This window comes from Tupaia chinensis, unplaced genomic scaffold, assembly GCF_000334495.1.
Source record: "Tupaia chinensis unplaced genomic scaffold, TupChi_1.0 Scaffold000498_1, whole genome shotgun sequence".
In the NCBI taxonomy this organism is placed as follows: domain Eukaryota; kingdom Metazoa; phylum Chordata; class Mammalia; order Scandentia; family Tupaiidae; genus Tupaia; species Tupaia belangeri.
The window spans coordinates 1,210,324-1,233,282 of record NW_006160010.1 but is presented as its reverse complement, the minus strand read 5'-3'; the positions used below and the strand labels follow the sequence as shown (position 1 = coordinate 1,233,282).

At 38.0% G+C, this 22,959-nt stretch overlaps 1 protein-coding gene and 1 pseudogene across 1 annotated transcript in view; both read right to left on the bottom strand.

Moving 5' to 3' along the window:
- Positions 1 to 22,959, bottom strand: part of ADGRV1 (adhesion G protein-coupled receptor V1) — a 618,101-nt gene that overhangs the window by 215,711 nt on the left and 379,431 nt on the right. The window contains exon 84 of the mRNA XM_027774960.1: positions 17,628 to 17,744. Within this exon, the coding sequence (XP_027630761.1) occupies positions 17,628 to 17,744 (117 nt within the window). The remainder of the gene's footprint in view (positions 1 to 17,627; positions 17,745 to 22,959) is intronic.
- On the bottom strand, positions 3,960 to 4,319 carry LOC106735728 (40S ribosomal protein S20 pseudogene; annotated as a pseudogene).

Sequence of the window (22,959 nt, the reverse complement as noted above, 5' to 3'; positions counted from 1 at the left end):
ATTAAGGGCAATATTTATTTTACATTTCAATCATTTCTTACATCTATGATTTCTGATCTTATTAAGATTAAAAATACAAAAGGGACAAGTATATAAAGAAGGAGGGGGGTGAAAAGACATGTTGATAGATGGAGTATGGAACTGAGGCTTGTAAATGTAATTATCGGCCTCAAGTCCCAAGACTAGCTTGTATTTAAACCAAATCTAGAACTTACATATTCTGACTTTCAATGCTCTCTTTCCAGGGTGAATGCTCATATTTAATTAAAATTTAATACAATAACAACATGGAATATAATTTCATAGTATATTTCACTAACACCTATTCACTAGATAAAGTTCCCTCTCAATTTCATATGGTGGACAGACTATTGAGTACAGATGGATCTCTTTCTCATACGCACACACGTGCACACACACACAAAGACTACGTTACAGTTATAATCTTGGACGAGTAACAATATTCCCAGAATCTTAATTTCTTCATGTGTACAATAAGATCATATAAAGATTAAATGAGGTATTACATGTAAAGTATTGATCACACACATAGTAACTACTGTAAAATGTGACTACATTCCTTAAATACCTTTTTTTAGTTTTATTTTTTATTATCTTTTAATACATTCAATCACATTTAGCTTACAAAGTGTAAATCTTCTTTTAAGATGTCCAACAATGTGAAAGACACAAGGTAAATATGAAGAGTAATAAAAAAGTTCATGTGTTTTATGTAGAACTACGATTTGTTTGCACCCAAATAAATCTGCACTTTTATTCCTTTTACTCCTACATAATGCCTTTCTTTGTCTCTTTTTATGGTTTTTGTCTTAAAGCCTATTTTTTCCACTCAGTATAGTGACTCTCGCTCATTTTCGCTTTCCATTTGCCTGGAATACCTTTTTCCAGCCCTTCACTTTTAGTCTATGTATGTCTTTATCCACAAGATGGGTTTCTTGTAGGCAGCAGATGGAGGGTTTCTGATTTTTTAATCCACTCAGCCAGTCTGTGTCTCTTGATTAGAGAACTTAATCCATTAACATTCAACGTTGTTAACAATATTTCCAGACTTGTCCCTACCATTAAGTTGGCCATATACTTGGTTGTTTTTTATTCTCTTATTACTGTCTGTCTTTAGTTTTCTTGGTATAGTACTCCTTTCAGAATTTCTTTTCTTTTCTTTTCTTTTCTTTTTTTTTCTTTTTTTTTTTTTTTTTAAGAGGGTTTGCTTTAGGGTGCGTGTGCTCACCAGACAGACAGAGACAGACAGAGAGACAGAAAGCGAGAAATCACCCCCCAGGGGGGATGGCCACGCCGCAATCCTTTCTCCTCCATTCTCCTCTTGGGATCTTGGGCACACATGCACACACGCCTGGCATGAGTTTTAAGCCATCGAGTCCGGGACACGAACCACAGTCAACAATGTGGAAGTCCAGCGACATAGCCATTATGCTAACTGCTGGTCCCCCTTTCAGAATTTCTTGAAGAGCTCGTCTGGAGTTGGTAAATTCTTTCAGGTTGTGTTTACCCAAGAATGTTTTTCATCTTCTTTTCCCATATTAACGTTAATCTTGCTGGGTATAGTATTCTTGGTTGAAATTGTTTTTCATTTAACACTTTGAATATATTTCCCATTCTTTCCTTGCTTGTATGGTATCCAATGACAGGTCTGGTGTTAGCCTGATGGGATAGACTTTGTAAGTGATTTGACATTTCTCTGTTGACAATCTTAGTATCTTGTCTTTGTGGTTTTGGCCAATCTAGCTATGATGTGCCATGGAGAGGATTTTCTTGGAATGATTATACATGGCAATCTTTGTATTTCTTGGGTCTTACTATTTGAGTGCCTCTCTAGACTTGAAAAGCTTTCTTCCAGAATTTTGTTGAATAGATTATCAATAACCTTATTAGATTCTTCACCTTCTGGGATACCAATTTTTTGGATGTTTGGGCATTTCATAGTATCTAGTATTTCCCGTATAGTGTCCTCAGTTTTCTTGGCTGTTTTCTCAGTATTTTTTATAATTTTTTCTAGGTCAGATGTTTGCTCTTTTACTCCTGAGATTCTATATATTCTGCATGGTATAGCTTGCTTTTAATACTTTTGAGGGAGGTTTTGATTTCCTGTATTACAGCCTTCATATCTAACAGCTCTATTTGATTCTTTTTTATGGTGTCCAATTCTTCTTTCATATCATGGAAGGACTTTCTCATCTCTTGGAGCTCAATGCCTCTTTTCTCTTGCATCTCACAGAGTTTTGTTGCCATAAATAGTCTAAATTCTTTTTCCGACATTTCAGTAATATGCTCTAAATTTTCTCTACTTGGAGACGAGTTACAGTGTTCCCTTGCTGGAGATGTATTACTTGATTCTCTCATCCTCGAGGCTCTTCTCTGATTTTTAGTAATTTGGTAATGTATTCACTTTTGGGTAATTTGTTGGAGAAGGATTCTGTGACTGTGAGCTCATGTATTTCTCTTACTGTGAAATAGCTATTTTTTTCCCTTCTACTGTGTCCTCCAATGTGGGAATCACAAAAGAAGTTTTGCAATCGGATTTATGAAGGGGAATTTCACTCTTTTTGCAACCATTACAGTGAGGTGCAAAGAATTCTCTAAAACTCACAATGTTCAGATGTTTAGCTTCTATGTACCTAGTCTTCTCTAGGCAGTGTGTAAGGGTTGAACAGAAAAACAGAAAAGTAAGGTCAAAGAAAAAGAAAGTAGGAAACAGAAATAGGAATAAAAGGCAAAGAAAAAGGAAGGAAAGATCAGAACAAAAAGAGGAGAAAAAAAAACCAAAACAAACAGAAAACACGTGGTAGATAATGAAATTGGGTTGGGACCAGCAGTTAGCGTAATGGCTATATTGCTGAACTCCCATGTAATCAACCATGGTTCGATTCCCGGGCCTGGTGGCTTAAACCACACTGGGCACATGTGCATGTGTGCTCAAGAACCCGAGAGGAGAAAGGAGGAGAAGGGATTGCAGAGTGGCCATCTCCCCTGGGGAGTGATTTCTCACTTTCTATCTCTCTGTCTCTGTCTGTCTTGCGAGCGCACGCGCACTATAGCAAAAACCTCTCCCCCCTTTAAAAAGTAGAAAGCCACGTGGTATGGTTGAAGGGCCAACACAGTCAGAAGTGGAGGTGCTTGGATGCTTTCTGTCCTAGTTGTGGGAAGAGAAGACAAATTAACAAGAGAAAGGCACAAACAGTGCAGAAAGCTGTTTTGTTTTGTTTTGTTTTGTTTTTGTAAGAGAAAAATAAATTAGACAGGACAGAGAAGAACAAGAAGGAGAGGGACACTTGCCTCTCTGACTAGCACTGGGATCTGGAAGGGGGGACCCTGGGTGGAGGGGTGGGAGCGGGCTTCACAGCTGTGAATCTGAACCCAGAGGGTCAACACAGTCAGAGGTGGAGGTGCCTGGATGCTTTCTGTCCTGACTAGCACTTGGGCCTGGAAGGGGTGACCCTGGCTGGGAGGCGGTTTCTCAGGCGTGAAGTTGAACCCAGAGGGTCAACACAGTCAGAGGTAGAGGTATTATTTCTTTTTTTTTTAAGAAACTTTTGCAGTCCTCCCATAACTCAATATTGATATTATGGAAATAGGCAGTGATAGGATGGAATAGAAAGGATTCTATGTAAAAAGCATGTATTCACAAAGTTTGTGGGAAGGGGCTTAGCTGCTGTTTATTAAGGTTTCCGAGTAAGAGTCTGTCTTGTATCAAAGCAGTCTGGAGAAATGAGTATTAGAGTAAACCAGGGAAGAGCGAAAATGTTTGCTTACTTGGAGATTTTTGTCTGAATTTTACTTCCCGTCAGCATTCCATATCTTTAATGTATATCTGCTTATATCTGTAATTAGAAAGCATGTTTTGAGTTGTTGCTTATGTAAATTTGTTCTAGCTCCTTTTTTTTTTTTTTTTAACAGATGATAATCAGTTTAAAATAGTCCACTTAGGCATCTGCAATGGTGACTTTAACCTCAACTCCTGGCTCAGTACTGATGGAAGTAAGCTGTTTAACAATCTCAGAAGGACTGTGCAGATCATTGAGTCGCTTGTGGATTCTCATCTGGAAACGATCCCAAGTCTTAGAACCTTCACCACGAGGTGTTTTTCTTGTAGTGATTCTCAAAGTCTTGGTAGGCATCCGAACTGGTCCTTCCACCTTGAGATTCTTTTCCTTTACACCTCTGATCAGTCAGCACACACTGTCTCCAGGGACTTTACATTGTGGCTGGTTAAAGTCATTCTAATTCAGTGAATGGCCACCTCTGGCTCCACAGGTGTTTTTTTCAGTATCTTTAAAAGCCATGGCTGCAGCGGGGCTTCCTGACCGACTTGTTCCACTGGAGAGCGAACAGCGGTGAGTCAGGAGCAGGAGTCGGCTGATCGGAGCTCTGTAGCCCCTGCCTCCAAGTTTTCTGCACAAAGCCCAGCTCCTTCTTAAAAAGTATTAGGTCCAAGAGGTTCAGGCTTTTTTTTCCTTTTCCTATAATTAGTACAGAGACATGGACCCATGTAATATCAAGTGCCTAAGGCTGAGGTAATCAATACGGCCTTGCTAGAGGATAAACATCCACATAAAGTATCCATCTTCAAAATAAAAGTACTAATTACTTATATTAGTTGATGACTGTGTGCAGACATGTGATATGGCAAGTCCATGGTGCACGGGGTGGAAGACTTGGGAAGGAAAGTACAGATTGGTAAACGACTTCTTAGTTGACTTATCATGCTAAAGACAGGGATATTTTCACAATGCCTACTTTTATACAGATGGACATTAGTTCCACCGTTGGAATCACAGAATCTTTCAGCAACTGTCTGACCTTTACCACAGACTGAGGTAAGACTGAGACACGTGCGATGATTTGCTGGATTTATTCATGTAGTGCTTCAGTTCCACAGAGCTCAAGATTCCATGTTGCCAAATTCTTGAATATATGTGGTTAAAGCAAAACAAGTTCCACATATCAGAGGCTCTTGTCAATTGAAAACAAACAAATAAATAATAAATTCCTTCTTAAAAGAACCCCAATCACTAAAATATATGCAAGAACAGTATTTCTCGTTGTGCATTATTTTTAAAGTTATAGAGTGAAAACACTATGCAATGAAATATCTATTTCTTTTAAAAACAACATATAGTCCAACATAAGATTTGTTTTGACTCATTTAAGTCTTGCTCAAGTTTTATTCTATAGCAGGCACATTGGGAGTCTACACCCATGAGGTCCTCTTTTCTAAGTCCTGTGCCCTGACCTTCCCTCAGCATGCAGGGTGTACTCAGCAACTTTGTGTGTTCTGTCACCCTGCTCCTCTGGTCACAGCTAAGTCAGGGGAGAAGCCAACCCAGGCTGGGTCAATCATCTCTCACTGATTTCCTTGAAATTCCATGGTCACTTAAGGCCAACTGAAATATGAGGACAGAATTTTTTTTTTAATTCGTTTAACTTTTGTGCTTGCTAAAGAAATAGAAAGAGAAAGGAAAGGAGAGGAAGTGAGAAAATACCACCGCCCCCCCATGGGGAATGGCCATGCCACATCCCTTATCCTCTATTTCTCCTGCCTTTTGGGATTTGGGGCACATATGCACATGTGCCGGGTATGTTTCTCAAGCCAGGGGTCCAGAACTTGCACTATGCAGTTGGTCATGTGGGATCCTGCCACCTTAACCACCACACCATTGGTTGGACCGACATACACATTTTAGCGACAGGGGTAGCCACAGCACAATACAGAGAAAGAAAAAAAAAAAAAGAACAGTGGATGAAGCCCTCCATTTTGCTCATAGTCCCTTTTAAGGTCCAACTCTATTTATAGTTCTTGAGTTCAATGACTTATCCTGTATCCTTATTATGTCTTTTACGATTCCAATGCTTGCTTAAATCAAATCAACTTAGTTTCTTTTCTGTTTTAAAAAAATAAAGACCTGACTGAGATACACATTGCTCTCCTACCAATTGCTGCTGTTCATTAATCAAAAGGAAGATGAGGAAGCATTTGACTATATTCCCTTCCCTGAAATCATTGTGCTTCCCTTGTATTTAATTTAAGAGTATTAAGAGGTCATAATGTTGGCACTAACGGATGCATGTTAAAGAATGTTTCTCTCGAAAAAATGCTTCATACTAATTCATTGTCTGTCATAGACTTTTCCTGCTAAAGACAAAAGGTAAACGGAAAATTTCAATATCTAATTCTTCATTTACATTTCTATGTTTAAGTTTTAAAAATGTCTGAACCATCTCAAGACCAGCCATCATCATCATACAGTCATATTACATATATAGTCAAAATTTTATTCTAAAATTTAACCAACTCTATTAATCCTACCTGTTTTTACGATTCAATGCATATTGATTATAAAGTTGCCTAGCATTAAAGTCATTCAAATTGATGTGATATAGTCTCTGAAGAAAAGTTCAAAATGATTCACAAGTAGTTACAGCATTATAAACCATTAAATTGGCCGCTTTGAAAAGACAATTGAAGGGACCAGCAGTTAGCGTAATGGCTATTTCGCTGGACTCTCACATAGTCGACTGCAGTTCGAGTCCTGGACCCGGTGGCTTAAACTCACTCCGGGCGCGTGTGTGTGCGTGCCCAAGATCCCTAGAGGAGAATAGAGGAGAAGAGATTGCGGCATGGCCATCCCCCCTGGGGGGTGATTTCTCGCTTTCTGTCTCTCTGTCTCTCTCTGTCTGGCAAGTGCACATGCCCTATAAAAGACAAAAAAAAAAAAAAAAGACAATTGAATAAAATACTTTGTGGTTTAAAAACCAGTGATATTATTATTCACATCTTTAATATCTACTTTAACCATTGGTATATTTGAACTACCACCTTTAAATGTGCATTATTGTTTATCAGTAAAGGATCAGGTGTTTGACTTTCGCATTCTTAATAGTAGTTTATCGAGATTACTTCAGTAACTATACTTGAGAAAACTTAATTAAAAGTTCTTTTAAATAAATGTAAAGAAAACTATGTAATGATCTTTTTGAAAATTTCCTGTCAAAAACCATCTACAAATACAGGAAAGGAAGATTTGCAAAGCCACATGCAAAACACACAGATAAACCTCCAGGTGAAAATGAATATTGTTAATAATAAATAAAATAGATAATGTAATGACATGATGATTAGTTACCTGATTTGGGTTTTTGATACAATTCTGCATGGATAAGCTATGTGGTTTTGGTCAATATTACTTTGTTCCCATGGGTTTCAATTTTGCCCTCTGATAAAAGATGAGATTAAACTATAAATTATTAATTTCCTGACTCACTTTAATACTGAATTATTGTTGAAATGCTAATTCTTTAAATAAAACACCAGGAGCACCATCGTATACAGATTACAAATTTTAGTGGCAATACAGGATTTATAGATCATCTGACCATGTCCTCTTATTTAGAAATGAGGAGACTGAGGTCGTGAGAGAAAACCATTTTCATCTGGCTAGCTACAGAACTGAGAGTAGAACACAATTCCACAGTGTCTGTGAAAACTGATTAAAGATTTATTTTCATAGAAATTTTCCCAAATATTGACCGTATCATTATTTTCCTGAGAGCTTACCACCATTTTCCCCCATTCGTTTTTCATGTCAGTGAATATATATTTTCCTGGTATAGAAGTCTCGTCCCTGTTCAATTTTTGCTAACAGTAAGTGAAAACTTACAAAAGTTTATCAAAATATAAATGGCTGAAACATAACTGAGCCACAGCAGATTTTCATATATCCGTAGTCCCCAGTAAAACGCCTTGCATACAGTCTCTATGGAGAAATATCAAATAACTGAAGAGGTACACGCTTTATTTGACAATTTTATCATTTGAATTAGTTTTGAATTTATTTATATATGTACTACCTTGTTCTAGAAAGAACAGTAGAAGACATGGCAATTTTAATGGACTTAATTGAACTAATAAAGGCGTAACTATGGGAGCCGAGTGGTGCGGCAAGAACCACATTAGAAAGGGCCTAGATTCATGCACACGCATCTCCGGAGCACGCCAAGCACATGGTCATGTGTGCCTGTGAGCTGGGTTGTCTACTGCCTATGATCTGGGCTGGCTGGGACTGGGGGTGGATTGTGGTATGGGGAACCTGCTAGGGGGTGTCTGTCTCTATGTCTTTCTACTTATCTTGCTGTTTGTCTCTCATGAAATAAATAAATAAATAAATAAATAAATAAATAAATAAATAAATAAATAAATAAATAAATAAATAAATAAATAAATAAATAAATAAATAAATAAATAAATAAATAAATAAATAAATAAATAAATAAATAAATAAATAAATAAATAAATAAATAAATAAATAAATAAATAAATAAATAAATAAATAAATAAATAAATAAATAAATAAATAAATAAATAAATAAATAAATAAATAAATAAATAAATAAATAAATAAATAAATAAATAAATAAATAAATAAATAATTTAAAAATGTTCAGTGCAATAGCTTAGCTGAGGAAGAATGGAATCGATATTTATTAACTGAGTAATAAATGTTGACCGTACATTATACTGAATCTCATTTAATCAAGACAATGTCTCTGCTAGGTTTTATTATGTTGTTTACAAAGAAAGAACCAGGGGATGGGAGAAGTATATTTCCCAGAGTTAGTCAATGAGGCTAATAGAATTTAAACTTAATTCTGTCAAAGATGCAAGCAACCAACCAAAATACTGATAAAAAATTTAGGTCAAATGTAGGTATGAATAAACTAAAATACTGTGTCTGTAAGCAAATTTACTTATCTTCCTCATCAATATATCTATTTAGTTTTACAGGAACACTATCTCGGTGACTACTGTTTTCCAAGTGTCCACAAAGAAATATTTTAAGTGTTTTATTATCATAGGTCATAACTAAGCTTTCATAAATTTCATAAACATAAATTCATTAGTCATTTTTCATCATACAATGCATATTAATATATAGTATTAGTAAAACTTAAAGAAAAAAAACTCTTTTTTTTGTTTTTTTTTGTTTGTTTTTTTTTTTGAGAGATTTTCGCTATAGGGCACATGCGCTCGCCAGACAGAGACATAGAGACAGAAAGAGAGAAATCACCCCCCATGGGGGATGGTCACGCCGCAATCCCTTCTCCTCCATTCTCCTCTCTGGATCTTGGGCATGCACACACACGCGCCCGGAGTGAGTTCTAAGCCACCAGGTCCGGGACGCGAACCGCAGTCGACTACGTGGGAGTCCAGCGACATAGCCATTACGCTAACTGCTGTTTCCCTTCTTGTTTTTTAATAGGCTATTTAAACTCCATACATTTCTGTGGTATAGGAAATAAAGAATGGCTTTCCAGGCTGCTGTTTCATATTTGGTTATTAATTGTGTCACCAGAATCCTTGAACTGATTTATGGCATCAAGTTTAGTCAGAGATCACAGATACCATTAATTCTGTCCTTTATCATATGTCCTTACTCATTCATTTCAGATGAAAGTCTAAGAAATGTTACCACATGTCCTTGTCCCACTTTGTTTTCCTCTTTCTTAACATTTATTGCTTGAAATAAACTATAATTTTTGAGAATTTAAAATTTTGAGAATTTGGTATTTCCTGGATATGTCATTTTTTTTTATCCTAGTAGTTACCAGTCTGTTGTCTATAAGACCTTTGATGTCCCCCGAAATTAAATCAATGACGAAGGGAAAACAGAGCTAATTTTAGCACTTCCCTTCCTGTTGCTATGCTCTGGCACTAAGCAGCCTTTTTACTAAGGAATAAATTACATGTACATTTGCTTTTACGGAGCCTGCTTAGATGGAAACATTGAGACGGAAGATGTGAATTCTCAAGTACAAGTATAAAATGTACTTCAAGCATCAATACGATATTCCATCTTATTCTACCATTTAAAACAAAATATTCAGGCCCAGCCTGAACACTGCGGCTCAGCCAGCTGAGACCACACAGAAAGCCAGGCTCAACTCCTGACACCACTAAAAGGCTGGGTATGAGGCCACACACCTATGGGCCCCAAAACTCAGGAGGCTGAAGAAGGAAGATGGCAACCAACATGTGCCCTGTCTGAAACACCACACACACCCCTCCACACACACACCTGCACGCACACATGCTCACATTCTTCAAATAAGCTTTGGTTTCCAAATAAAACAGTATATTCTGGATGAAACTGTGTCCCTAGGCATGAGATGAACTAGCATCTCATCCTAGGCAAGGATGATCCAAGATTTACATGTTTTTCATATTTGAAGTGGATTGCTAAAAGATTATCTTGGCAATAGAAAGTCATCATAAAATTGGGCCAAATGGGGATTCAGCCTAGTGATTAAGGGAACTAGATCCCACATGGACAACTACAGTTCAAATCCCAGCCCAGTGGCTTGAAAAACACACTGGGTACATGTGCATCGTGCCCCCAATCCGAACAGGACAGAGACATAGAGGAGAAGGGACTGCGTAATTCAAGAGTGTTTTCTTCCTCACCACCTCCCCCATGCCCTCTGACAATTAAAAAAAAAGAAAAAAAAAAAAAAAAAGAACCAAATGAATATACAGGCAAAATCAAAATGATGTTTCTCTGTATCTATATTCTATACTAATACCCCAAATAATTTACTGACAATTTATTTTCCTTCTTGGATTAACTCCTACTTTGGCAGTCTAATCAGAGCATGTTTCATGCAGACATTTAAAATGAATATATAGTTTCTAGGAATTTATTCTGCGGATACTTCCTAAGTACATATTCAGTGTGAACGAGTGTTCAAGAAAACATTGTTTAGAATAGCAAAAAGTAACTGACAATGACCAGAATTTCATCAATCAGATACTTAAAAAAATAAATTATGGAATAACCACAATTTATAACAAAACAAAGTATACCTGTTCATGGTGAGCTAAAAGATATCTGAACATACACGCACGTGCACACATACACGTATATACAAAAATATACATGCACTGTATACTGACACATAAGGACACACATGTATGCTGGTTCATATGTTTGTGAATATTTATCTGAGTATGTCAGGAGGGATACGCAGGAAGCCATGAGCAGTGTCGACCTTTGGAAGTGGCCGTGAGGGTGGGGCAGAGACTGGATGTGTGTCGACTTGTGAGAAAGAAATGGACTGTTTATTTTCTGTTTCCCTGTAGTGCTTGATTATGCCTTATGCCACCAGTATATGCTCTCCCTAAAGTGAAAGCAAAGCAAGACAACAAAAAAATAAAGAAAAGAAGAAAATGAAAGTAGACAACTAGCAAAAGAAAGATATTAAAAGATGATGAATTCTCACTCGGTCTTCCTTGAAGTAGACGTGTCCTGCTGTCTTAAGGAAGTGGGAAATGACTGCAGTAGTGCCACTGAGTGACCTTACATGAAGAGTAAACGGAAGGGTTAACTCCATGTCCGTGATCAAAAAGGAAATTTGTGAGCTGTTTGTTTTACAAAATAATAAAATAATCTATGACTGTATTCCCACCTTGCACTGTATGACTTCTCTATTAAGAAAAGGGAAGCTGGAAGAAAACCACCCAAGGGCATTTCTTACAGAGCCTGCTCTGAGCCATGACAGCATTTTAATCAGGAGGATGGAGCTTATCCAGCTTGTTAAAGATTTTGCAGTTAGTGTCTGCCTCAGAGTCAGCCCTCTTTTCCCATTGTCAAGCTGACTCTCTTTTTATTAAGATATAAATGATATAAAGCAGAGTATATCAAATGTTATGAAATTAGCTACAAATAATAAAGGTAAATATAGAGAGAGAGCGTGCATCTGCACCAGGCACCATTCCAAGCTCTTTCCATAGATTCATTTATCTTTCCACAGTCCTCGAAAAAAGGAACTATTATTATAAACTGACTTTTCAGATAAGAAAACCCAGAGTTGGAGAAGTTATGTAACTTGAGTGTCAATGAAATATTTCTTCAGCTACTCTAAACTATAATCCAACTTTACTCTAATAAAAGTATATGCAATAAAAGTAAAATAATTTTCAAGATGCAGTCACTAAAATATATTTAGTCTAAGTATGAAGATAAGTTGCAGATCAAAATAAACATTAAAAATTCTGATATGCTGGGGCCAGCAGATGGTGTAATGGTTGCATTGTTGGACTCCCATGTAGTCGACTACAGTTCAAATCCTGGACCCGGTGGCTTAAACTCCCACTGGGTGCATGTGCGTGCATGTCCAAAATCCTGAGAGGAGAATGGAAGAAAAGGGATTGTGATGTGTGACCATCTTCATGAGAGGTGATTTCTTGCTTTCCATCTCTCTGTCTCTCTCTATCTCTCTGGCAAGTGCATGAGCCCTTTAGCAAAAAAACTCTCTAAAAAAATAAAATAATTGAAAAATGATAATTCTGATGTGCTTAACTCAATGATTAAAAGTTAATGTCTAACTTACTGTCATTATAAGCTATACACACATGTACACAGTGTCAGATACCCCCACACACACTGCTAAAAAATCTGAAGTAAAACCATCAAAGCATTCATATTTGTTCAAGTTTTTCAACCCAATTTTACTATCAGAGTTGGACTACCAATAGTCTAAACTTCTAAGTAGTGCTTTTAAAATAAGTTAAAAAAAAAAAGAAGAAAGAAAGAAAAGGAGGGAGGAAGGAGGGGAAAGAGGAAGAAAAATAGAAAACCTAGTTGAGTGAAAATTTATGGTACATATCACAACGTGTTCTTTGTCGGAAACGATGACAATGGTAATATCCTTGTTTTGACTATTGCGCACTGCATGAATGCCTTGAAAACCCATATTATACCCCATGAAGATACACAATAATTAAATATAAACAAGAAAAATATAAAATAGAAAGAAAAAAAGAAAGAGAAGTTTGTTCATAGTAAAGCTACCTTAAATTACTCAAATGAATTATATTTGGTCATGTTGTATTCTTATTGTATAGTATAGTTATTTGTAGTGCTAAGAATCCTATTTAAGAATTTTATGCAATTTCATTCATAAAGCAGATTAGGCATTAGTTACTTTTTATGTAGCCTTTATTCTGGGATCAGTCTGCACACGGACATTTGAATAAAACTCTTGAGGGGGAAAAAAGGATTCTAGTTAATAAAATATTTTAACAGATAGCATTATATAAATGAGAAAGCACAGGTTGATATCTCTGACCACAAAGTAACTCACTAAAAGTAACCTACCTAAAATTCAGAAGTTATTGAATTTTTCCCTTGTGGTCACACCACAAACCATGAAAAATGTGTGGTGTACCATCTGAAATACATTAACCCTCATTGGTACTTTAAATAGTTTTCCTCAGTTATTAGCCATGCAGAAATTTAATAAGTTTATTAAATGTGCAGCAGCCACGCTCATATTTACTTACGACTTGAAGACAAGGTATAGAATACACCACTGGGGGAAATCTAATGCTCCCCTAAAGCAGGAAATCTAGCTAAGGCATGCTTGACAGTGGGTCATTTTCCTGTGTTTGAACATATTTCAGTGAATGAATTCAGGTTACTTTTAGAAATAGCCTCTTCTAATGTTGACAGTTTTACTGGCTATAAAAGTTCTTCACTTAAATAAAGTTTTGTTTCCCTAATTTTTGACCCATTCATTTGGTTTCTGCCAAATGGAGCTACATACCCACCCTTCCTTTCCTGTAGCAACCCTTCCCGCATGTGAACACAGCCATCACGTGTCCATAAATGTCTTACAGGTTAGTTATCTCCCGCTGCCTCAAAGTCCTTATGAAACTGTTTTTGACTTCTTATTGGATGATTTATGCTCTTGGTGAAATATGGTCCACGAAAGTGTTTTGAAAGTGTCCAAGGCAGCTGGAACATTGCAGATTACAAAGAAACCTTGGCTATCTCCTGAGGTCTATGTAGGTCTACAATTTATACTTACTGTGGAGGAAGGAGGGGAAAGAGGAAGAAAAATAGAAAACCTAGTTGAGTGAAAATTTATGGTACATATCACAACGTGTTCTTTGTCGGAAACGATGACAATGGTAATATCCTTGTTTTGACTATTGCGCACTGCATGAATGCCTTGAAAACCCATATTATACCCCATGAAGATACACAATAATTAAATATAAACAAGAAAAATATAAAATAGAAAGAAAAAAAGAAAGAGAAGTTTGTTCATAGTAAAGCTACCTTAAATTACTCAAATGAATTATATTTGGTCATGTTGTATTCTTATTGTATAGTATAGTTATTTGTAGTGCTAAGAATCCTATTTAAGAATTTTATGCAATTTCATTCATAAAGCAGATTAGGCATTAGTTACTTTTTATGTAGCCTTTATTCTGGGATCAGTCTGCACACGGACATTTGAATAAAACTCTTGAGGGGGAAAAAAGGATTCTAGTTAATAAAATATTTTAACAGATAGCATTATATAAATGAGAAAGCACAGGTTGATATCTCTGACCACAAAGTAACTCACTAAAAGTAACCTACCTAAAATTCAGAAGTTATTGAATTTTTCCCTTGTGGTCACACCACAAACCATGAAAAATGTGTGGTGTACCATCTGAAATACATTAACCCTCATTGGTACTTTAAATAGTTTTCCTCAGTTATTAGCCATGCAGAAATTTAATAAGTTTATTAAATGTGCAGCAGCCACGCTCATATTTACTTACGACTTGAAGACAAGGTATAGAATACACCACTGGGGGAAATCTAATGCTCCCCTAAAGCAGGAAATCTAGCTAAGGCATGCTTGACAGTGGGTCATTTTCCTGTGTTTGAACATATTTCAGTGAATGAATTCAGGTTACTTTTAGAAATAGCCTCTTCTAATGTTGACAGTTTTACTGGCTATAAAAGTTCTTCACTTAAATAAAGTTTTGTTTCCCTAATTTTTGACCCATTCATTTGGTTTCTGCCAAATGGAGCTACATACCCACCCTTCCTTTCCTGTAGCAACCCTTCCCACATGTGAACACAGCCATCACGTGTCCATAAATGTCTTACAGGTTAGTTATCTCCCGCTGCCTCAAAGTCCTTATGAAACTGTTTTTGACTTCTTATTGGATGATTTATGCTCTTGGTGAAATATGGTCCACGAAAGTGTTTTGAAAGTGTCCAAGGCAGCTGGAACATTGCAGATTACAAAGAAACCTTGGCTATCTCCTGAGGTCTATGTAGGTCTACAATTTATACTTACTGTAATTGCTATTCTTTACTGGTCACACAGTTTATTGCTACTAGGTTTATGCTTACCTAAAACTTCTGGTTATTTACATGCACTTCCATCAGATTAGGTCTCTTTCACTTCAGTTTTCAATCTATCACAGTCCAGTTTCTTTCCTGATCTACCTGTAATCTTAATGCAGCAACTTGCTGTGTGAGTTATCTTTTTAGCTTTGGATCATCTGCATATCTGAGAAGTGGTTTCCTGTGTTTTCAGCCATGTCATTAATCAAAAACTCTGAATAGGTCAGGGACTCAGACAAAGATCTTCAACACACTGGGGACCTCGGGTCAGACAGAGATAACATCCATAGGGCAGATCTTAAAAACTTCAGGGAAGAAATATTTAATAGACACAAGAACACTGTAAAGTTTTCCATTGAAAATGATGTATATGGTGATATCCTATCACAAATTTGATTGCTACGTACTTCATGCATACTTTGAAAGAAACGTATTATGTGCTATAGAGAGGTAAAACAATTAAGTGTGAATAAGAAATCATACAATAATAAAGTTCAGCTTTGATAAAGAACTTCACAATCAGAAAATCTAGAAAATGTTATTTTAATTTTACTAGATAATTTAAGTTTAACATAGATTTACTTATTCTTTTTGAAGGAGGTTGGAGAATAACATATAATTTCCCTGATTATGGCCTTCAAAGAGCTGCAAATAATAATTGTATTAGCTAGGTATTATCATTCCCATACACAGATTTAGAAACAAACTTTGCACAATCGATAACTTGATTGCACTTATACACACAGTGGCAGAGCCCAGAATTCAAACCCAGATCCAGGGCTCCACTTGCTACCATATCATAACTAGGAAAATATGCCTTCCTTAACCTGTGTTTTATTCTTTCATATATTACCCCCTCACTTCCTTTCTGCTTTTATCATAACTTCATTATCGCTGCACAATCAAGTCTCAGATACTTCTTAGTAAACAAGGAAAAAGAATATGCAAGTGCCTGAATGCACCTGTTTACATAAGATAGTTCACGGGCATGCTCAGAGACACATATGAGACTCTCTCTATTACATGAAAGATTGAGCAGCATTATATAGAACACATTATCAAAGATGGCATTTTGGTCAACTATTACATTATCGACATTAATAGTGCTCATAGTCCAATTTTTCACTGTAGCCTCTTTCTCAAGGATATTAGTATAACAGAGAGAATTGGGGATTTTAGTCAGAAAAGGAGAGTTGAAATCTCTCCCCTAGCTAATAGTTCCTCAGGAGACTATGCCAGGATTCTTCTGGTCTCATTCTGTACTCTCTCCTTAACTAACCTCTTCCAAAGTAATGGATCCTTTCTACAACCCCAAGTCAGTAAGTTTCTAACACATTCCTTTTTTCTTTTTCTTTCTTTCTTTGTTTAATATAGCTTGATATAGGGCACATGCACTAGCCAGAGAGAGACAAAGAGAAAGAGAAAGAAGGAAAATGATAAATCACCCCCCCACCCCCAGCAGGGATGGTAATGCCACAATTCCTTCTCCATTCTCTCTGAGGATTCTAGATACACACACGTGCACATATGCCCAGTCGGATTTTTAAGAAGTGGGGTCTGGGACTTGAACTGTACAGTTGGCCATGTGGGATCAAGTGCCTGAACCTCTATGCCACCTGCTGACCCTCAAACACAATTCTAGAGCTTCTGAGCTTCAGCGCTGTGTATCCCACTTTTTGCCAAGTTCCCAGTGGAGGTCTCACAGGCACTGCACACTCAGCATGTCCCAAATGAAACTCACCATCTTGTCCCCGTTCTCCAGTGTCATAACTTTAGGCCATGACACCACTCACTATTTACCATATTCCCATGCCAGAAGTGTGGAAAACATGCTGGATTCTACCTTTTGCATTCTTCCCAACTATTTCTATATCCTATAGTTCTACTTTAAAAAAAAAAAAAAAAAAAAAAAAGCTCTTCAAAGCTGTCCTTCCCTTTGTTTGTAGTACCTCCTTAGTTCACATTACCACACTTCTTCTCCTAGATACAGATAAAGCTACTTAACTGCCTCCCCCATCCACGTTCTTCTATCTCCAATTCACTGTAGATGGAGTTCTTTCTAAAATCCAAATTTTACCATGTCACTCTCTTGCTGAAAATAATTTCATTACTTTTCAGAGAAAAAAGTTCCAATTTTTTATGATGTCTTTAGGGCCCACAGTGCAAGCCTCTCTCCTATCCCTTCCTTCTCTCCAACCCTACGAGGTCTCTCTTATTTCTTGAACTGCACCGTGCTCCCTCCTTCATGTTGTACAGCTTATAGGATTTTTATTTTGTATTTGTGCTGGGAATAATGTGGTGAATATATGGAATTCTTTTCAGCACAAAGAATAACACATACTAAGACCACTCCACCCGGTTTACCAGCAGGATGAAGGGGGCAGGGGAGAGGGACCAGGTACCGACCTGAATGAGCATCCAGCTAAACTGGCACAGATACAGGTAATGCATGACAGCAGCCATGGCCGAACAGCTCTCCTTGGTGAGTTGGGAACTTGCATAAGCCGATGCCAGAAACAAAACCTGTAAGAAACAGATACTTCTATTTTTAAATGATCTAAAACTGATGGAGAAAATTAAAATATTGCTTCTCTGAATCTGATTCAAAGGAAGAATAAACTGATTTGTTGCCCGAACTGTTAAGTCTAAGAATCCTTCTAAAAATGGTAATATATGGTTTTTTATGATTAGAAGAAACAACAAAGTTTGTTACATGTTGTTCTAGGCTCTCAAGAGAAAATGCTCAAATTCTCAAAATAAACCTTGTTTTTAATCACCGCTAGACAAAAAAAAAAAAAAAAGAGAGATACATTTATTTGTTATTTGTTTTTAATTTTTGCCATAAGGTGCATGTGATAGCCAGATAGAGACAGACAGAAAGTGAGAAATCACACACACAGGCACGCGCACACACACACACACACACACACACACTCAGGGGGATGGTCACTCTGCACTCCCTTCTCTTCCATTCTCTTCCTGAGATTTGGGGTATGCACACACGTGTGCCCAGCATGGTTTTTAAGCCACCAAGTCTGAGATTCAAACTGCAGTCCACCATGTGGGAGTCCAGCACCCCCTCACGTCACCTTCTGGCTTTGAAATACATTTATTTTAGTTAAGTTGAAAGGAGCAAATAGAAGCTGAATGGTGGTACAAGAATAAAATGTGATGTTATGCAAGACCAAGCCACATGGAAAGGTTCCAAGTTCCCATCCGGAGGCTTCTCTGAGTACTCCAGGCATGTTCATGTCGGCGGTTGGCGCTGCATGGAGCTGGGGTGGAACCCAGAACCAAGACCCTGCAGATGTGCTGTTCTACCCCCTCCCAATCCCCTCCACTGGCTCCTGTCTCTCTTGCTCATGGGAGAAATAATTTAAAACAAAGAAAATGAAAAGAGCAAATGGGAGAGAAAAGAAAGAGAAACAAAATCTTGGACTTTTCATTATCTGCAGCCTCTTACCAGGAAGTAACATATACGACAAAATGGACCTAAGTCAGCTTAAAATTTCAAACCATATGATTGCCCTTATCTTTGGGTGTTTATTTCTACTGTTTTCTTTTCTTTTTTTTTTTTGGAGAGGTTTTCGCTATAGGGCGCATGCGCTGCCAGATAGAGAAAGACAGAGAGACAGAAAGTGAGAAATCACCCCCCAGGGGGGATGGTCACGCTGCAATCCCTTCTCCTCCATTCTCCTCTCGGGATCTAGGGTACGCCCGTACATGCTCCCAGCGTGAGTTTTAAGCCACCGGGTCCGGGATGCGAACTGCAGTCGACTACGTGGGAGTCCAGTGACATAGCCATTACGCTAACTGCTGGTTCCCCTATTTCTACTGTTTTCAAGCCTTTGTTCAAAAGTCACCTTTCACGGTGAGGCCTCTGCTGATCAGAGAAAGTGGACCCCGTTTTTTCAGTCTTCTCACATGAGTCCCTTGATTATATTTCTCCCTTTTTAAAAGAATATGCATCATACTCTTATTTTTGTTTGGTTGGTTTTTTGTTTGTTTTTGGCTAGATGATACATGTGTTCACCAGAGAGAGAGAGATTGAGAGATTAGTGAGAACCCTCACTCACCCCAAAGAGGGATGACCACACCACAATCCCTTCTCTATTTCTCCTTTGGGGATTTTAGGCATGCATGCACATGTGTCTGACATGTTTTTCAAACAACCATGTCTGAGACTTGAACTGCACAGTCCTCCCTTTGGGACCCAGCATCTTAACTACCATGCCACTAACTGGCCCACATCATGCTCTTTAATATGCTTATTCATTGTTTTTTGGTTATTGTTAGTGTCATCCCCTAGTATGTAAACTCTGCTTATAAAGGATTATTAACCATTTCACTCACGCATGTATCTCAAGCACCTAGCTGAGTACTGGCATATGGTAGGAGCTCTCTAAATACTTGGTGAGCAAATGAAGCAAAACATTCTCTGTAATGTCTATGGATCATTTGTATTTCCCCCAACATACGGCCGCTTGCTGCGTCAACTTTTGTAATGGTAAGTGACGCTGGCAAGGGAAAATGTGGAGCAGTGCTACTGTGTTATAAACTCTCAGTGAATAACCTCTCTCCCCCTTAAGGTCAGGCATCAAGCCTTTGGCTTCACATTTTCCGAGCTATGCTGTGCCTGGAATACAAAGGTGAAAATGAATGTTTGTTAAGGAACGAATGATGGATTCCAAAAAGGTAGGGGAAGGTGCAAGAAGAACAGCTGCTGATATGCCTCAAAACTCAAAAAGGTGCAGTTTTAAAGAAGCTTTTTAAAAGAAAAAATGGTATCTTTTAATGCTGTAATATTTGAATCTCTTTTACAAAATGAATATTCTTCTCAGAAGCAAATTAGATCAATGGGACCAAATGGTTAATGTTCAAATGAAATCTGCCCTTCCTCAATCCTCTTGTCTCAAGGGTGTGTCTCTCAATTCTCCTTGAAAATTTCTGCCCAAGGGTGTAGCTTCACTGTGACGAATTAGTCAGGATCTGTGATGAGGCCCTGCATGCTCCCAACATCCCTCCTTCCCAGGGAATGACTCACCTTAATCAGCCTCCTTAATCAACTGCATTAAGGCCTGACCAAACAATAAAGAAATAACTTATCTTATTAAGAAGATAGTTTCCATATTATTATTAATTGTATAGTAATAGATTTACAATAATATATATTTCATACCATGCTGAAATGACACTTTCTTCTAGAGATCGATTCTTTTTTTTAGGTTTTTTGTATAGGGTGTGCATGCTTGCTGGAGAGAGACAGAGAGAGAGAGAGTGAGAAATCACCCTCTGGGAAAGATGGCCATATGGTAATCCCTTCTCTTCCATTCTCCTCCTGGGATTTTGGGCACACACGGACACACATCGGCATGATTTTCAAGTCGCCAGGTCCAGTATTAGAACCACAGTCCACCACGTAGAAGTCCAGTGCTTTAACTATCATGTCACCTGCTGGCCCCTGACTGATTCATTTTTAAGTTTATTTATTCATTTCATGGGTGATAGAGACAGATACATCACTCCTAACAGGGTCTTGGTGCTGCAACCCGCTCTCAGTCTCAGTCAGCTCAGATCATGGGGACATATCAGCCTGGTGTTCACAGAGAGGCCTCTGGAAGCTCATAACCACCATCACATGTGGGTCTGCCTTACAGATCATAGCAGGTTCCCACTGAGCCCCTGCGTGGCCTCCTAAGATGAGTAAGGCCTCTTGTACCTGACTAGGTATAGAAGGAAAAGAATTTGTTTGCTGTAGAGACTCAAGAAGCACTTGCCTCTTCTGGGCCTAATTCCCTCACCTATAATAACTGGAAGCTGGGAACAATAAATTCTTTTTTTATTTTTTTTTACAGAGAGGTTTTTGCTATAGGGTGCATGCACTCACTGGAGACAGACAGACAGACAGACTGAAAGCGAGAAATTACCCCCCAGGGGGAATGGCCATACTGCAATCTCTTCTCTTCCATTCTCCTTTTGGGATTTTGGGCATGCATGCACGCACACCTTGAATGAGTTTTAAGTCACTGGGTCTGGGACTCAAACTACAGTCAACTACGTGGGAGTCCAATGATGTAACCATTATGCCATCTGCAGGTCCCAGAAACAATAAAAATACTTAAAATCCCTTTCTACTCCAAGAGCAGAAATCTAGTAGGTATTTAATATGTTTTGAATCCTCAAGGTGCTATCTTTAGCAAAAATCACTCAAATTTAAATTATCTATATATACTCAATTATTTTGGGCTTTTTATTTTTAAAAAAATTATTTATTATCATCATAATCTTGTTTATATTACTCTGAAACACATATAACTTTACAGTCCTTTTTCCAAAAGGAACACCATGCATATCAGTCACTATAGAGACATTATTTTGTGAATTTTTGAGCTCATGTTTTCTAAACCACTTGGCTTCTCCTGACAACAATTTTGTAGTCTTTTCTTAACAAAGTTAGTTGATGAGTAATTTAAGTATTAGTTTCAATGATAAAAGAAGATATTTTAAGTTTGAAAAGTTACAAAATGCTGAGTTCTGTTTTATTTTTGCTACTTGTAAATCATTTGTCTCCAGTATTCATTCCTTTCAGTAGAACACTGTGTAGAACTTTAATCCAATGCTAAAGACAAAGACACCTTTGTAGGTTGCAGATTGAGTAACCAATGTATACCGCCAATGATCAAATGCAACGACATTTCCATGACACTAATGCATTCTGTGCTGACAGAATCACTTTCACTTTATTTTTTGTTTTTGAAGGTTTTGCCATAGGGCACATGCACTCACTGGAGAGAGACAGAGAGAAACAGTGAGAGGGAAAGTGAGAAATCACACACACACACACATGCACACACCCGGGGGTGGGGGGGCAAGGAGGGGATAGCCACACTGCAATCCCTTCTCCTCCATTCCCTCCTGAGACTTTGAGTATGCACACACACCTGGCATGATTTTCAAGCTGCCAAGACTGGGACTCAAATCACAATCAGTCATGTGGGAGTCCAGCGCCTTAACCACTACACCACCTGCTGGGCCTCGCTTAACTTTTTATCAGCATTTTTTTGCGTGCAGCTTTTTTTTGAAAGAGGTTTTAAAACTACTTGAAGGGACCAGCAGTTAGTGTAATGGCTATGTCGCTGGACTCCCATGTAGTCGATCGCGGTTCATGTCCCGGAGCCAGTGGCTTAAAACTCATGCCGGGCACGTGTGCGTGCATGCCCAAGATCCCGAGAGGAGAATGGAGGAGAAGGGATTGCGGCGTGGCCATCCCCCCGGGGGGTGATTTCTTGCTTTCTATCTCTCTATCTTTCTCTCTGTGTCTGGCGAGCGCACACGCCCTATAGCAAAAATCCTCTAAGAGAAAAAAGAAATACTTGAAGAGGGACCAACAGTTGGAGTAACGGCTATGTTGCTGGACTCTCATGTGGCTGACCGTGGTTCGAGTCCCGACCCAGTGGCTTAAACTCACGATGGTGCGTGTGCATGCGTGCCCAAGATCCTGAGAGGAGAATGGAGGAGAAGGGATTGCGGTGTGGCCATCCTCCATGGGGGGTGATTTCTCGGTTTCTGTCTCTCTGTCGCTCTCGCTCTCTGTCTTTCTGGCGAGCACACACGCCCTATAGCAAAGAAAAAAAAAAAACTCTCAACAAACAACAACAAAAAACTACACTAAAAACTGTCTGAAGGCCTTTAACAAAATATTAAACATAAAACATCAACAGAACTTACTGATAAATAT